The following is a 17,550-nucleotide window of genomic DNA, read 5'->3' on the forward strand; positions in this document are numbered from 1 at the left end:
GCCAACAAGGCAGAGTTCATCTCAGCCTATGCTACCCTCCAGTCCCTCGACTTCTTGGCGCTGACGGAAACATGGATTACCACAGAAAACACTGCTACTCCTACTGCTCTCTCCTCGTCTGACCACGTGTTCTCGCATACCCCGAGAGCATCTGGTCAGCGGGGTGGTGGCACTGGAATCCTCATCTCTCCCAAGTGGACATTCTCTCTTTCTCCCCTGACCCATCTGTCTATCTCCTCCTTTGAATTCCATGCTGTCACAGTCACTAGCCCATTCAAGCTTAACATCCTTATCATTTATCGCCCTCCAGGTTCCCTTGGAGAGTTCATCAATGAGCTTGACGCCTTGATAAGTTCCTTTCCTGAGGATGGCTCACCCCTCACAATTCTGAGTGACTTTAACCTCCCACGTCTACCTTTGACTCATTTCTCTCTGCCTCCTTTCTACTCCTCTCCTCTTTTGACCTCACCCTCTCACCGTCCCCCCCTTCTCACAAGGCAGGCAATACGCTTGACCTCATCTTCACTAGATGCTGTTCTACTAATCTCACTGAAACTCCCCTCCAAGTCTCCGACCACTACCTTGTATCCTTTTCCCTCTCGCTCTCCTCCAACACTACTCACTCTGCCCCTACTCAGATGGTATTGCGCCGTCGCAACCTTCGCTCTCTCTCTCCTGCTACTCTCTCCTCTTCCATTCTATCATCTCTTCCCTCTGCTCAAACCTTCTCCAACCAATCTCCTGATTCTGCCTCCTCAACCCTCCTCTCCTCCCTTTCTGCATCCTTTGACTCTCCATGTCCCCTATCCTCCAGGCCGGCCCGGTGCTCCCCTCCTGCTCCGTGGCTTGACGACTCATTGCGAGCTCACAGAACAGGGCTCCGCGCAGCCGAGCGGAAATGGAGGAAAACTAGCCTCCCTGCGGACCTGGCATCTTTTCACTCCCTCCTCTCCACATTTTCTTCCTCCGTTTCTGCTGCTAAAGCCACTTTCTACCACTCTAAATTCCAAGCATCTGCATCTAACCCTAGGAAGCTCTTTGCCACCTTCTCCTCCCTCCTGAATCCTCCTCCCCCTCCTCCTCCCACTCTGCGGATGACTTCGTCAACCATTTTGAAAAGAAGGTTGACGACATCCGATCCTCGTTTGTTAAGTCAAACGACACCGCTGGTCCTGCTCACATTACCCTACGCTTTGACCTCTTTCTCCCCTCTCTCTCCAGATGAAATCTTGCGACTTGTGACGGCCGGTCGCCCAACAACCTGCCCGCTTGACCCTATCCCCTCCTCTCTTCTCAAGACCATTTCCGGAGACCTTCTCCCTTACCTCACCTCGCTCATCAACTCATCCTTGATCGCTGGCTACGTCCCTTCAGTCTTCAAGAGAGCGAGAGTTGCACCCCTTCTCAAAAAACCTACACTCGATCCCTCCGATGTCAACAACTACAGACCAGTATCCTTTCTTTTCTCTCCAAAACTCTTCAGCATGCCGTCCTTGGCCAGCTCTCTTGCTATCTCTCTCAGAATGACCTTCTTGATCCAAATCAGTCCGGTTTCAAGACTGGTCATTCAACTGAGACTGCTCTTCTCTGTGTCACGGAGGCTCTCCACACTGCTAAAGCTAACTCTCTCTCCTCTGCTCTCATCCTTCTAGACCCATCTGCTGCCTTTGATACTGTGAACCATCAGATCCTCCTCTCGACCCTCTCTGAGTTGGGCATCTCCGGCGCGGCTCACTCTTGGATTGCGTCCTACCTGACAGGTCGCTCCTACCAGGTGGGGTGGCGAGAATCCGTCTCCGCACCACGTGCTCTCACCACTGGTGTCCCCCAGGGCTCAGTTCTAGGCCCTCTCCTATTCTCGCTATACACCAAGTCACTTGGCTCTGTCATATCCTCACATGGTCTCTCCTATCATTGCTACGCAGACGACAGACAATTAATCTTCTCCTTTCCCCCTTCTGATAACCAGGTGGCTAATCGCATCTCTGGCAGACATATCACCACCTCAAGCTGAACCTCGGCAAGACAGAGCTGCTCTTCCTCCCGGGGAAGGACTGCCCGTTCCATGATCTCGCCATCACGGTTGACAACTCCATTGTGTCCTCCTCCCAGAGTGCTAAGAGCCTTGGCGTGACCCTGGACAAGACCCTGTCGTTCTCCGCTAACATCAAGGCGGTGACCCGATCCTGTAGGTTCATGCTCTACAACATTCGCAGAGTATGACCCTGCCTTACACAGGAAGCGGCACAGGTCCTAATCCAGGCACTTGTCATCTCCCGTCTGGATTACTGCAACTCGCTGTTGGCAGGGCTCCCTGCCTGTGCCATTAAACCCCTACAACTCATCCAGAACGCCGCAGCCCGTCTGGTGTTCAACCTTCCCAAGTTCTCTCACGTCACCACGCTCCTCCGCACACTCCACTGGCTTCCAGTTGAAGCTCGCATCTGCTACAAGACCATGGTGCTTGCCTACGGAGCTGTGAGGGGAACGGCACCTCCGTACCTTCAGACTCTGATCAGTCCCTACACCCAAAGAAAGGCACTGCGTTCATCCACCTCTGGCCTGCTCGCCTCCCTACCTCTGCGGAAGCACAATTCCCGCTCAGCCCAGTCAAAACTGTTCGCTGCTCTGGCACCCCAATGGTGGAACAAGCTCCCTTACGACGCCAGGACAGCGGAGTCAATCTCCACTTTCCGGAGACACCTGAAACCCCACCTCTTTAAGGAATACCTGGGATAGGATAAAGTAATCCTTCTAAACCCCCCCCCCCCCAAAAAAAAAGATATACAGTGGGGGGGAAAAGTATTTGATCCCCTGCTGATTTTGTACGTTTGCCCACTTACAAAGAAATGATCAGTCTATCATTTTAATGGTAGGTTTATATGAACAGTGAGAGAGAGAATAACAACAAAATCCACAAAAACGCATGTCAAAAATGTTATAAAATGATTAGCATTTTAATGAGGGAAATAAGTATTTGACCCCTCTGCAAAACATGACTTAGTACTTGGTGGCAAAACCCTTGTTGGCAATCACAGAGGTCAGACGTTTCTTGTAGTTGACCACCAGGTTTGCACACATCTCAGGAGGGATTTTGTCCCACTCCTCTTTGCAGATCTTCGCCAAGTCATTAAGGTTTCGAGGCTAACATTTGGCAACTCGAACCTTCAGCTCCCTCCACAGATTTTCTATAGGATTAAGGTCTGGAGACTGGCTAGGCCACTCCAGGACCTTAATGTGCTTCTTCTTGAGCTACTTCTTTGTTGCCTTGGCCGTGTGTTTTGGGTCATTGTCATGCTGGAATACCCATCCACGATCCATTTTCAATGCCCTGGCTGAGGGAAGGAGGTTCTCACCCAAGATTTGACAGTACATGGCCCCGTCAAATGATGCGGTGAAGTTGTCCTGTCCCCTTAGCAGAAAAACACCCCCAAAGCATAATGTTTCCACCTCCATGTTTGACGGTGGAGATGGTGTTCTTGGGGTCATAGGAGGCAGCATTCCTCCTCCTCCAAACACAGCGAGTTGAGTTGATGCTAAAGAGCTCCATTTTGGTCTCATCTGACCACAACACTTTCACCAGTTGTCCTCTGAGTCATTCAGATGTTCATTGGCAAACTTCAGACGGGCATGTATATGTATTCTTCAGCAGGGGGACCTTGCGGGCGCTGCAGGATTTCAGTCCTTCACGGCGTAGTGTGTTACCAATTGTTTTCTTGGTGACTATGGTCCCAGCTGCCTTGAGATCATTGACAAGATCCTCCCGTGTAGTTCTGGGCTGATTCCTCACCGTTCTCATGATCATTGCAACTCCACGAGGTGAGATCTTGCATTGAGTCCCAGGCCGAGGGATATTGACAGTTCTTTTGCGTTTCTTCCATTTGCAAATAATCGCACCAAATGTTGTCACCTTCTCACCAAGCTGCTTGGCGATGGTCTTGTAGCCCATTCCAGCCTTGTGTAGGTCTACAATCTTGTCCCTAACATCCTTGGAGAGCTCTTTGGTCTTGGCCATGGTGGAGAGTTTGGAATCGGATTGATTGATTGCTTCTGTGGACAGGTGTCTTTTTTACAGGTAACAAGCTGCGGTTAGGAGCACTCCCTTTAAGAGTGTGCTCCTAATCTCAGCTCGTTACCTGTATAAAAGACACCTGGGAGCCAGAAATCTTTCTGATTGAGAGGGGGTCAAATACTTATTTCCCTCATTAAAATGCAAATCAATTTATAATATTTTTGACATGCGTTTTTCTGGATATTTTTGTTGTTATTCTGTCTCTCACTGTTCAAATAAACCTAACATTAAAATTATAGACTGATCATTTCTTTGTAAGTGGGCAAACATACAAAATCAGCAGGGGATCAAATACTTTTTTCCCCCACTGTAGATGTACTATTGTAAAGTGGTTGTTCCACTGGATATCATAAGGTGAATGCACCAATATGTAAGTCGCTCTGGATAAGAGCGTCTGCTAAATGACGTAAATGTAAGGCAAAAGGGTGGCTACTTTGAAGAAACTCAAATATAAATCAAATTATATTTTAACACTTTTTTGGTCACTACATGATTCCATGTGTTATTTCATAGTTCTGATGTCTTCACTAAACCCTGGAATGAGTTGGTGTCCAAACTTTTGACTGGTTCCGTGTGTATATATATATATATATATATATATATATATATATATATATATATATATATATATATATATATATATATATATATATATATTTTTTTAGAGACGTACTAAGACAAAAATAAATGTGACAATGTGTAAATAATAACACATTGCATGAAATGAAGAAATTCATTAAAATGCTGGAAGTGAAAGCTGAAAATAAACAAGTAACTATGCAAATGAGCCAAAGCTGTGTGCATTATGGAAAAAGACACCTGGCTCAAATAGAAGCCTGTCTCTAATAAGCGCCTGTTGTATTCAGTGATTTAAACAAATAAATGTCAGGGTTATTAATTCAAGTTTTAAGGACATTTCAAAATGGCCACATTATTTGAAAATACGCTATAAGTTAATATTTAAATAAGAAATAATTAAATACATGTATTTGAACACAGGTCTGATGCTAGTATGCAGTCTGGACACAGGAGTCTAGCCCACAAGTCCTATAGAGTACCTGACAGCTGTTAGGACTGAAGGAGGAAGTACTACTCACGTCTCCAGGTGGGCTGAGACCAGGGGGGAGCAGAGGTTGGCGGTGGGCGTGGCCAGGCCCAGGGTGAAGATGGTGTCTTGGAGCCTGCGGACAGCTGCCACGTCCCCCTTCATGGCCGCAGCATTGAGGACGTGGAAGAGCAGGGTAACTGTGGTGTCCCTCACAGCCACCTCCTTCTCCTTCATTTCCTTCAGCATGTCCACCGCCTCTGTGATTGGGGGGGAGAGATGGAGAAGAGAGAGAGGGGGGAGATGGATGGAGGGAGGGAGGGAGGGAGAAGAGAGAGAGGGGCGGGGAGAGATAAAGTCAACATGGGAGCTGGCCAAATGCATGTTGATAAAACTACAAGCGAATGTCAACATCTGACACAATTACTCAATAAATGTCATCTAGTATTACAGTCAGTTACTTGTGGCTTAACTGCCTTGTCCTAGAGAGACTTAGGGGGCCAGGAACTACAATGGGGTGGTTAAAATAAGTAGTCAGCGCTCAATCTCACTTGATGGGAAGACTCCAAATGAAAGAGGGAGGGAAGGAGGAGACAATGTGAGAGAGAGAATGAGAGCGAGATGGGGAGAAGGTGATAAAAGGCCCCTTAGATAATTCCATGTGGGGAAAACAAACCGCTATTAAAACAGCGTTTTACACCCAGCAGGAATGCAAATCGGCCCGTATAATGCCAATTTCCTGCTAATTGCTACTTGCATTTCTAAACGAGACTACAATTACCGGGCCGCTTTTTCCCGTCCCTGTGCCGAAAGCGATGGGGCTAAATTATAGGTGTGCGGCGAGTGCCCGGCGTGCCCTGGCCCCGGGTCCTACAGAGGTAATAATGGAGGCTTTTCAGCAGGCTGGGCACCCATCTGGCTGACTGGGCCGTGCGGAGTGAACACTCTCCTCTTCTCGTCTCTCTCCCCCGGCAGCAGTCAGCTGCTCTGTGGCAGGGCCAGACAATTAAGATGTGTTTACACTGTGTTTAGAGGCGTGCTAATGGGCTGATACCGATAGGGTCTGTTTACACCGGTGATACTAATCATCACAGCCTGGTCAGAGAAAGAAAACATCTAGCTCGTCAGTACACACCCCATGTAAACACACACACACAAACAAACTAACTATTATTGGCTTTGGCCCTCAACTACCACGCATATGTGAGTTCTGGCCTCATTTGGGCTCAAACCCCAATTGCTACTCACAGTGTGAGTGCTGTGGCTAGCAGACTCAATAACAGCCAGAACAGAAAGGACCCTGTGTTGACCACTACAGGTGAGTGCAGTTGGATGCCACCATCCCTCCAGTTCTGGCAGTCTACTTCTCTGGCTAGCTATTATACCTCTTCAACCAGAGTGTTCTCTCAGGGATGAACACTCCAGTGACACGACAGCACACACACACACACACACACACACACACACTGGTGTGTGCTTTGGCATCCAAATTCCAGTCTGCCTCTCAATCTCTCCCTCCCCCCTCATTTTCATGAGTTGTTATGCAAATGAAGCACAGTCTGTGACTGTCACAGATTTAATGAAGCAAAAAGGGAAATTGGAAAGGGGAAGAGGGGTGGGGGTTCATGTGGGTCACATTGGGTTTCTAAGAGGCAGCTTTTGTTTTGTGTCTGGGGCTCATTCTGTTCTCTCCCCGGGGCGTCAGGATGGGGTGGATATGGATCTGAACAGGGCCCAGTTGGGTCATGTCCCTCTGGGGTTGGGATGACCCTACATGTACCTGTGGACATCCCCTTCACTGGATCTCTGAATATATTTCTCTATAGGATGATACTGTGGAGAGGAATCAAAGCCTTGACTAATGACAAAGAAAGCCTTGGATGCTGTTCCCCAGAATGGTTGGGATTTCTACCTGCAGGCTATGGCCTCATTGTGATTGAATGGTATTGGATGAAAACCTGCAGACAACCTGCAGACAACTGACGAAAAAAACATGGAAAACCAGCTCTGTGGTTCTATGAAATCGATTGATAAATCAAGTACCAAGTATCATGGGGTAGGACACCAGCAAACACTGCAGCCCTTGAGAACTGGACTAAGGGGCGAGAGTTGAATTCCTTAGCTGTAGGTGTGAACTCACTGGGCCAGGGATATATATTTTTTTTCTCACCAGGTATGACAGTTGAGAACAAGTTCTAATTTACAACTGCAACCTGGCCACGATAAAGCAAAGCAGTGCGACAAAAACAACAGAGTTACACATGGGATAAACAAACGTACAGTCAATAACACAAAAGAAAAATTTATATATAGTGTTCCAATGTAGTAAGATGAGAGAGGTAAGGCAATAAATAGGCCCCAGTGGCAAAATAATTATAATTTAGCATTAACACTGGAGCGATAGATGTGCAAGTAGAGATACTGGGGTGCAAAAGAGCAAAAATAAATAACAATATGGGGATGAGGTAGTTGGATGGGCTATTTACAGATGGGCTCTGTACAGGTGCAGTGATCGGTAAGCTGCTCAGATAGCTGATGCTTAAAGTGAGGGAGATATAAGTCTCCAGCGTCAGTGATTTTTGCAATTCATTCCAGTCATTGGCAGCAGAGAACTGGAAGGAAAGGCAGCCAAAGGAGGATTTGGCTTTGGGGATGACCAGTGAAATATACCTGCTGGAGTGCGTGCTACGGGTGGGTGTTGCTATGGTGACTAAGTGAGCTGAGATAAGGCGGGGCTTTACCTAGCAAAGACTTTGATCCCTCCTGTCTCAGCCTCCAGTATTTATGCTGCAGTAGTTTGTGTCGGGGGGCTAGGGTCAGTCTGTTACATCTGGAGTATTTCTCTTGTCTTATCCAGTGTCCTGTGTGAATTTAAATATGCTCTCTCTAATTCTCTCTTTCTGTCTTTCTCTCGGAGGACCTGAGCCCTAGGACCATGCCTCAGGACTACCTGGTATGATGACTCCTTGCTGTCCCCAGTCCACCTGGCCGTGCTGCTGCTCCAGTTTCAACTGTTCTGCCTGCGGCTATGGAACCCTGACCTGTTCACCGGACGTGCTTGTTGCACCCTCGACAACTACTATGATTATTATTATTTGACCATGCTGGTCATTTATGAACATTTTAACATCTTGACCATGTTCTGTTATAATATCCACCCTGCACAGCCAGAAGAGGACTGGTCACCCCTCATAGCCTGGTTCCTCTCTAGGTTTCTTCCTAGGTTTTTGGCCTTTCTAGGGAGTTTTTCCTAGGGAGTTTTTCCTAGCCACCGTGCTTCTTTCACATGCTTTGCTTGCTGTTTGGGGTTTTAGGCTGGGTTTCTGTACAGCACTTTGAGATATCAGCTGATGTACGAAGGGCTATATAAATAAATTTGATTTGATTTGACTTATAGATGACCTGGAGCCAGTGGGTTTGGCGACGAATATGAAGCGAGGGCCAGCCTACAAGAGCATACAGGACGCAGTGGTGGGTAGTATATGGGGCTTTGGTGACAAAACAGATGGCACTGTGATTGACTACATCCAATTTGCGGAGTAGAGTGTTGGAAGTCAAAGTCAAGGATCGGTAGGATAGTCAGTTTTACGAGGGTATGTTTAGCAGCATGAGTGAAGGAGGCTTTGTTGCGAAATAGGAAGACGATTCTAGATTTAATTTTGTATTGGAGATGCTTAATGTGAGTCAGGCAGGAGAGTTTACAGTCTAACCAGACACCTAGGTATTTGTAGTTGTCCACATATTCTAAGTCAGAACCGTCCAGAGTAGTGATGCTAGTCTGGCGGGCGGGTGTGGGCAGCGATCAGTTGAAGAGCATGCATTTAGTTTTACTTGCATTTAAGAGCAGTTGGAGGCCACGGAAGGAGTGTTGTATGGCATTGAAGCTCGTCTGGAGGTTTGTTAAGACACAGTGTCCAAAGAAGGGCCAGAAGTATACAGAATTGTGTCGTCTGCGTAGAGGTGGATCAGAGACTCACCAGCAGCAAGAGCGACATCATTTATATATACAGAGAAAAGAGTCGGCCCGAGAATTGAACCTTGCGGCAACCCCATAGACACTGCCAGAGGTCCGGACAACAGGCCCTCCGATTTGACACACTGAACTCTATCTGAGAAGTAGTTGGTGAACCAGGTGATCTGTTTGTTAACTTGGCTTTGGAAGACTTTAGAAAGTCAGGGCAGGATGAATATAGGTCTATAACAGTTTGGGTCTAGAGTTTCTCCCCCTTTGAAGAGGCGGATGACTGCAGCAGCTTTCCAATCTTTAGGTAACTCAGACGATACGAAAGAGAGGATGAATAGGCTAGTAATAGGGGTTGCAACAATTGCGGCGGATAATTTTAGAAAGAGGTTCCAGATTGTCTAGCCCAGCTGATTTGTAGGGGTCCAGATTTTGCAGCTCTTTCAGAACCTCAGCTGTCTGGATTTGGGTGAAGGAGAAGCAGGGGAGGGACTTGGGAAAGTTGCTGCAGGAGGGTGCAGAGCTGTTGGCCGGGGTAGGGGTAGCCAGGTGGAAAGCATGGCCAGCCGTAGAAAAATGCTAATTGAAATTCTCGATTATCATGGATTTATCGGTGGTGACAGTGTTTCCTAGCCTCAGTGCAGTGGGCAGCTGGGAGGAGGTACTCTTATTCTCCATGGACTTTACAGTGTCACAAAACTTTTTGGAATTTGTGCTACACGATGCAAATTTCTGTTTGGAAAAAGCTAGCCTTTGCTTTCCTAACTGACTGTGTATATTGGTTCCTAACTTCCCTGAAAAGTTGCATATCGCAGGGGCTATTCGATGCTAATGCAGTACGCCACAGGATGTTTTTGTGCTGGTCAAGGGCAGTCAATTCTGGAGTAAACCAAGGGCTATATCTGTTTTTAAGTTCTAAATTTGTTGAACGGGCATCCTTATTTAAGATGGTGAGGAAAGCACTTTTAAAGAATAACCAGGCATCCTCTACTGACGGGGATGAGGTCAATATCCTTCCAGGATACCCGGGCCAGGTCGATTAGAAAAGGCCTGTTCGCTGAAGTGTTTTAGGGAGCGTGTGACAGTGATGAGGGGTGGTCATTTGACGGCGGACCCATTAAGACCCAGGCAATGAGGCAGTGATCGCTGAGATCCTGGTTGATGACAACAGAGGTGTATTTAGAGGGCAGGTTGGTCAGGATGATATCTATGAGGGTGCCCGTGTTCACGGATTTAGGGTTGTACCTGGTTGGTTCCTTGATAATTTGTGTGAGTTTGAGGGCATCTAGCTTAGAACGGCCGGGGTGTTAAGCATATCCCAGTTTAGGTCATCTAACAGTACAAATTCTGAAGATTGAAGGGGGGCAATAAAATCACATATGGATTCCAGGGCACAGCTGGAGGCTGAGGGGGGTCTATAACAAGCGGCAACAGTGAGACTTATTTCTGGAAAGGTGGCTTTTTAAATAGTAGAAGCTTGAACTGTTTGGGCACAGACCTGGATAGCATGACAGAACTCTGCAGGCTATCTCTGCAGTAGATTGCGACTCTGCCCCCTTTGGCAGTTCTATGTTGGCGGAAAATGTTGTAGTTGATGGAAATATCAGAGTTTTTGGTGGGGGAAATCTGACATTAGGATCAAACCCAAGTTAACGAGAGTGGGGGGGTTAGGGGGGGGGAAAAGTTACCCACTCCCCGACTGCCCATCAGCACGTTACACACACCAGCAGAGTCGTACTGGGGGAAGGAACATGTTAGCTAGCCTGCGAGGGAATGAGCACCCATCAGAGAAGAGACAGCTCATCTCTTCTTCTCTCCTTCCTGACGGCACCACTAATCACCACGACCAGTGGCTCGGCGCTAACATGACCAAATGGAGGCTAGGCGTCCAAGCAGACGGAGTGGTATGTATATCAGCCAAGCCAGCCAGCCAGGGATCTGAAACTCATCCAGCCACATACTGCCACGGCCAGGTAAACAAATATCACACAGGCCATTAATCCCTCTAATTTCCCTGCCTTGCGTTCCACTAGGCCCCTGCACACCCAGGGCTGTGTTTACCGGAGGACCCCACAGAGGCTTTAGCTATCCCTATGCAGGGGGATGAAGGGAAAGGTGGAGAGGTGAAGGTGGAGGTAAAGGAAGGAAGTAAGGAAAACAACAAAGCCATTAAAAGCGGGGAGCCAGTGAGCGGTCCTGCCACAAGTCATGATCTTCAGTGCGGGCCTGGCTGTCTGTAGCGCGGCCCGGTAGACCGGGGCAGCGAGGTGTGCTAATGTGGATGACAAGCCGCCGCCGCACTCACTGGGGCTAATGGCCAGCTAACCCCCCCCACCTCCCTCCCTCCCTTCACAGCACCTCTGCTTGAATTCACATGCAAATTTGTGTGTGTGAAATGTTCAAGCACTTTCCCGGACATGATATGCCATTAGTATCAGGACGGATTTCTGTAATTCTGTTAAAGTAGCGCGAGTCCTGTAATTTTCTCTCGCTCTCTCTCTCTGTGACGGGGGGAGACAAGGCGGACAGAAGGGGGGGGGGTGAGAGTGACACGCATCTTGAAGGAAAGAGAGAGAGGTAGCGTGAGAGAGACGGGGCACACATTTACGCTGTCACTGTGTGCACAAAGCAAAGAAGAAACACTTTTATTGTAATTGGGTCTTACATGGGCAGGCAGAAACCCACCGTGGCATTCAGATAATGGCTGGTTAATGTGGGCGTCCTGAGAGTGAGAAAAAGGCGGCTGCTGCCTGCTCCTCGCCACATGCATACAGCCTGCTCTCTGAGAAAATAATTACTCCTTCAGCAGACATTTAACTGCATCAAACACTTCCTTCACTCAGGAGTTGAACTTTGATGTTCTTTCATATGGCTTATGGATATAGGCATCTTGTAAAGAAAGATGTACAGTTGAAGTCAGAAGTTTACATACACTTAGGTTGGAGTCATTAAAACTCGTTTTTCAACCACTCCACAAATTTCTTGTTAACAAACTATAGTTTTGCATGACAAGTAATTTTTCTAACAATTGTTTACAGACAGATTATTTCACTTATAATTCACTGTATCACAATTCCAGTGAGTCAGAAGTTTATATACACCAAAATTCCAGAAAATGATGTCATGGCTTTAGAAGCTTCTGATAATTGACATCCTTTGAGTCAATTGGAGGTGTACCTGTGGATGTATTTCAAGGCGTACCTTCAAACTCAGTGCCTCTTTGCTTGACATCATGGGAAATCAAAAGAAATCCGCCAAAACCTCATAAAAAAGCATTGTAGACCTCTACAAGTCTGGTTCATCCTTGGCAGCAATTCCCAAATGCCTGAAGGTACCACGTTCATCTGTACCAACAATAGTACGCAAGTATAAACACCATGGGACCCAGCAGCCGTCATACCGCTCAGGAAGGAGATTCGTTCTGTCTCTTAGAGATGAACGTACTTTGGTGCGAAAAGTGAAAATCAATCCCAGAACAACAGCAAAGGACCTTGTGGAGATGCTGGAGGAAACAGGTATAAAAGTATCTATATCAACAGTAAAACGAGTCCTATATCGACATAACCTGAAAGGCCGCTCAGCAAGGAAGAAGCCACTGCTCCAAAACCGCCATAAAAAAGCCAGACTACGGCTTGCAACTGTACATGGGGACAAAGATCGTACTTTTTGGAGAAATGTCCTCTGGTCTGATGAAACAAAAATAGAACTGTTTGGCCATAATGACCATCGTTATGTTTGGAGGAAAAAGGGGGACGCTTGCAAGCCGAAGAACACCATCCCAACCGTGAAACACGGGGTTGGCAGCATCATGTTGTGGGGGTGCTTTGCTGCAGGAAGAACTAGTGCACTTCACAAAATAGATGGCATCATGAGGTAGGAAAATTATGTGGATATTTTGAAGCAACATCTCAAAACATCAGTCAGGAAGTTAGAGCTTGGTCGCAAATGGATCTTCCAAATGGACAATAACCACAAGCATACTTCCAAAGGTCTGGCAAAACAGTTTAAGGACGACAAAGTCAAGGTATTTGAGTGGCCATCACAAAGCCCTGACCTCAGTCCCATAGAAAATGTGTGGGTAGAACTGAAAAAGCGTTTGCGAGCAAGGAGGCCTACAACCCTGACTCAGTTACACCAGCTCTGTCAGAAGGAATGGGCCAAAATTCACCCAACTTATTGTGGGAAGCTTGTGGAAGGCTAGCCAAAACATTTAACCCAAGTTACACAATTTAAAGGCAATGCAACCAAATACTAATTGAGTGTGTAAACTTCTGACCCACTGGGAATGTGATAAAAGAAATAAAAGCTGAAATAAATCACTCTCTCTACTATTATTCTGACATTTCACATTCTTAAAATAAAGTGGTGATCCTAACTGACCTAAGACAGGGAATTTTTTACTAGGATTAAATGTCAGGAATTGTGAAAAACTAAACTGTATTTGGCTAAGGTGTATGTAAACTTTTGACTTCAACTGTAGATGTACAGGCTTAACCAAACCACACATTTATCCCGAAAATATGACTGACCGGGAACAAATCTAGTGTTAGCCTGCTGAGCTAAAGCCAAAGCATTAGCTCGGGGAGCTAACGGAAGTCTTCAGGTCTCAAGCATGGTGACTTTTCAGGCAAGGTTTCTCAGCAGTCTGGACAAGGAACCCTGAAAGCTTTTCTTTAACAGAATGCAACTTCCCTCGATTACGTTGCCCTGACAGTGTCTATTGCCCACTCACCTTCCAGTCTGCCCTGCTTGGTCAGGACCTTGACCAGAGCCACGTACTTGCTGGAATCCAGAGACACTGAGGAATCCTTACGGCTCCTAGACATGGGGGGTTGAGAGAGTTAGACCATAGATTAGAGAAATATACTTTTTTTTATTTTTTAAATGTCATTTGTGTGTAAAAGATCTCGAACGTGGCTGATGCAGTTCATGTCACAATTGCAACTCCCATCTCCCAACAATTCAGATTCCTCTACCCCCCCTCCCACTTTGATGAAGCAGTGCATGGGAAAGGGAGACAGAGATTGGAGCTGAAGGTGAGTGCAGCACCGAGGCCTTTCTGTTTCAGAAAGGTTACGGATGCAGGGTGTGGGGTGAGGAGAAGAGATGGGTGTACGTATGCACCGGATTCATCAGAACACCCCTGTCCACTGCTCTGGCCCGGCCAGTGCATTAACGTCTCTCCTAATCCAGCTCAGGTTAAACTTTAATGCTTAGCTGGACCGAGTATAGGGGAATGTGTGTGTGTGTTTCCCAATCCACTTACAGCTCTCTTTTCAAGTTCAGCGCCTCTTCCACATTGTCATGGCGACAGCAGAGGTGGATGAGGGTGGCGTAGCTCCCGGCAACCATGTCTGCCTCGTGTTGTCTCTTCAGCTCCAGAGCCCTGTCCAGTTTCTGTCAGAAAGACAAGACGTTTTTAAAAATCAACCTTCATCTCAAATGCTTAATCCTAAGAACCGCAATAGTCAGCCGGCCCAGTAGGGCATTAACAACCCTCATTTAATTGTCTCTTACTGTCGGCAGCAGACTATCACTCTGGAACTAAACCAGGTTTAAGCTTAACAAACATTACCCAAAAGAGAGAGGGCATGTGTGCTGAGACTGTACCTCCTCGGCACACAGAGTGAGGATGAGTTGTTTCAGGGTAGCTCCTACTGGTTTACTGTCAGCCTTCAGCTCAGCCAGCCTGCTCTCCAGCGCCAACACCTTGCCATCCAGACTCTGAAAGGTAGACAGGAAAACGCTACACGCACTCTCCCTAAATGACCATCACCTATATCTCTAAAACCCAATGAATACACTCACAACGACTCTGTTGTCTGAGAGGTTCAGAGGTTCTTTGCTGTCCACCAGGGCGATGACATCCTAAAAGAAACCAAAAGAACCACATAAGAAAGAAACCAAAACTGCATCATTAAGAATACAGTAGCTGTGAGTCAGTGATTTAGGACAGATACCTTGATGAGCTCAGGCACGTGATAGGAGTCTAGCAGGTTTCTGATCCCTCTGTAGATGTTCCCTGGGATGATGATACCCTGCAGGTCAAACACGGGAGAACAGGATTAAAATTCATTCTCTTTCACCTGGGGTTGTCCATTTTAGGAGGGGGCAGATTGCTAATCTGAAATGTGAGATTTGGGACGTGGGTAATCTGAATCTTATTATCCACATAGACAACTCTTAATCTGAGATCAATGTGTGTAAGCCTGTCAGAGGGGTTGTATTTATGAATGGGATGAGTCTAATATCTGTGTGTGTGTACCATGCTCTTCAGCTGGTTGAAGTACTGCCTGAGCTTGTCCTCCTGAGCCTGCACCTCTGCCTCAGTCATGCTGTCCATCAGGTTATAGAGAAAGTAGGACACAGCCTCTGTAGAGATGGAAGAGAGGAGTGATGTTATACGTGCGCACACACACACAGATGGATACAAGGACATAGAACGTGGTCCCAGGATAATGGCTGTGTGTGTGTGTGTGTGTGTGTGTGTGTGTGTGTGTGTGTGTGTGTGTGTGTGTGTGTGTGTGTGAGAGAGAGAGTAGTGCTGACGGTATTCTTTGAGTGAAGCGAACAGTAATGCGTGTCGGGCGGGTGGCAGTGGGTGACAGCCTCGCACTCTGGGGCGGCCGTGCGGAGGACACAACGGGAAGTGACACGGATAACTGTCTCCATCTCTCCCACCAGCACTGCAGCCCGGTCAGACCACACACACACACTGACACGGAGAGACACAGCCGCGCCACACACACTGAAAGACACACATTCCTGACAAACTAGACGCAGGCTGTTTGTTCAGCGCTGTGTCAGCAGCCTGGGCCCATTTCCCTGACAGACAGGCTGTCCCTCTGGCCAGGTCTCACACCCACCCTATATCTAGGGCAGGACATGAACGTGCAAACAGTCTTCATAACGCAGGGTGAGCGCATCAGCAGACTCCTGCAACGGAGACTGCAGATATATACACAGTGAACGCATAGACAGAGACACAGATACAGAGCCTTCAGAAAGTATTTATACCCCTTGACCCACAACCCCTTTTTGTTTTGTTACAGCCTGAATTTAAAAAGGATTCAATTGAGATGTGCCACTGATCTACACACAACACCCCACAATGTCAAAGTGGAATTTTGTTTTAGAAATGTTTACAAATGAATGAAAAATTTAAAGCAGAAATGTCTTTAGTCAATAACCTTCAACACCTTTGTTAAAGCAAGCCTAAATAGATTTGGGAGTAAACATTTGCTTAACAATTCCCATAATAAGTTGCATGTACTCACTGTTTGCAATAATAGTGGTTGACATTTTTTTATGAGTACTCCATCTCTACCCCACACATTCAATTATATGTAAGGTTCCTAAGTCGAGTAGTGAATTTCAAGCACAGATTCAACCACAACGACCAGGGAGGTTTTCCAATGTCTCGCAAAGAAGCGCACCGATTGGTAGATGGGTCAAAATAAAAAAGCAGACATTGAATATCCCTTTGAACATGGTGAAGTTATTAATTACACTTTGGATGGTGCATCAATACACCCAGTCACTACAAAGTAACCAGCAACTGAGTTAGGAAGGATGCCTGAGAGGAAGGAAACCACCACTTTCCACCATGAGGCCAATAGAGATTTTAATGGCTGAGAGAGGATACGAAGGATGGAACAACATTGAAGTTAGTCCACAATACTAACCTAAAATGACAGTGAAAAGGAAGTATGTACAGAATAAAAAAATATTCAAAAACATGCATCCTGTTTGCATTAAGGCACTAAAGTAATACTGCAAACAAAAATAAATTGCAAAGAAATGTACTTTTTGTCCTAAATACAAAGCATGATGTTTGGGACAAATCCAACACATCACTGAGTACTACACTTCATATGTTCAATCATGGTGGTGGCTGCATCATGTAATGGATATTCTCGTCATCGGCAAGGACTAGTTAAAAAAAACGTAAATCGAGATACGCACAGCGAAAATCCTAGAGGAAAACCTGGTTCAGTCTGCTTTCCACCAGACACTGAGAGACAAATTCACCTTTCAGCAGGACAATAAACAAAAACACAAGGCCAAATCTACACTGGAGTTGCTAACCAAGAGGACATTGAATGTTCCTGAGTGGCCTAGTTACAGTTTTGACTTAAATTGGGATGAAAATCTGTCAAGACCTGAAAATGTCTAGCAACAACCAACTTGACAGAGCTTAAATAAAAATGGGCAAATATTGTACAATTCACGTGTGCAAAGCTCTGAGATTGACCCAAAAAAGATTCACAGCTGTAAATCACTGCCAAAAGATGATTCTAACATGTATTGACTCAGTGGGTTGAATATCTAATTAAGATAGTGTTTTAATTTTTCATGAATCTTTAAAAAATGTAAAACATTTTCTTCCACTGACAGAATTGTGTAGATCGTTGAAAAACAATTAAATCCCAATTTCTAACAACATTTTTTGGAAAAAGTCAAGGAGTGTGA

The 17,550-nt window shown here is 46.3% G+C and overlaps 1 protein-coding gene across 1 annotated transcript in view; it reads right to left on the reverse strand.

The window, feature by feature from the left end:
- Window positions 1-17,550, reverse strand: part of lrpprc (leucine-rich pentatricopeptide repeat containing) — an 81,029-nt gene that overhangs the window by 39,937 nt on the left and 23,542 nt on the right. Inside the window, exons 17-23 of the mRNA XM_014179970.3 lie at window positions 15,344-15,450; window positions 15,039-15,116; window positions 14,887-14,946; window positions 14,689-14,802; window positions 14,345-14,475; window positions 13,811-13,896; window positions 5,170-5,377 (exon numbers count right to left, since the gene is read on the reverse strand). Of these exons, the coding sequence (XP_014035445.1) occupies window positions 5,170-5,377; window positions 13,811-13,896; window positions 14,345-14,475; window positions 14,689-14,802; window positions 14,887-14,946; window positions 15,039-15,116; window positions 15,344-15,450 (784 nt within the window). The remainder of the gene's footprint in view (window positions 1-5,169; window positions 5,378-13,810; window positions 13,897-14,344; window positions 14,476-14,688; window positions 14,803-14,886; window positions 14,947-15,038; window positions 15,117-15,343; window positions 15,451-17,550) is intronic.

This window comes from Salmo salar, chromosome 28 (assembly GCF_965601325.2).
Source record: "Salmo salar chromosome 28, fSalSal1, whole genome shotgun sequence".
NCBI classification, from domain to species: Eukaryota; Metazoa; Chordata; class Actinopteri; order Salmoniformes; family Salmonidae; genus Salmo; species Salmo salar.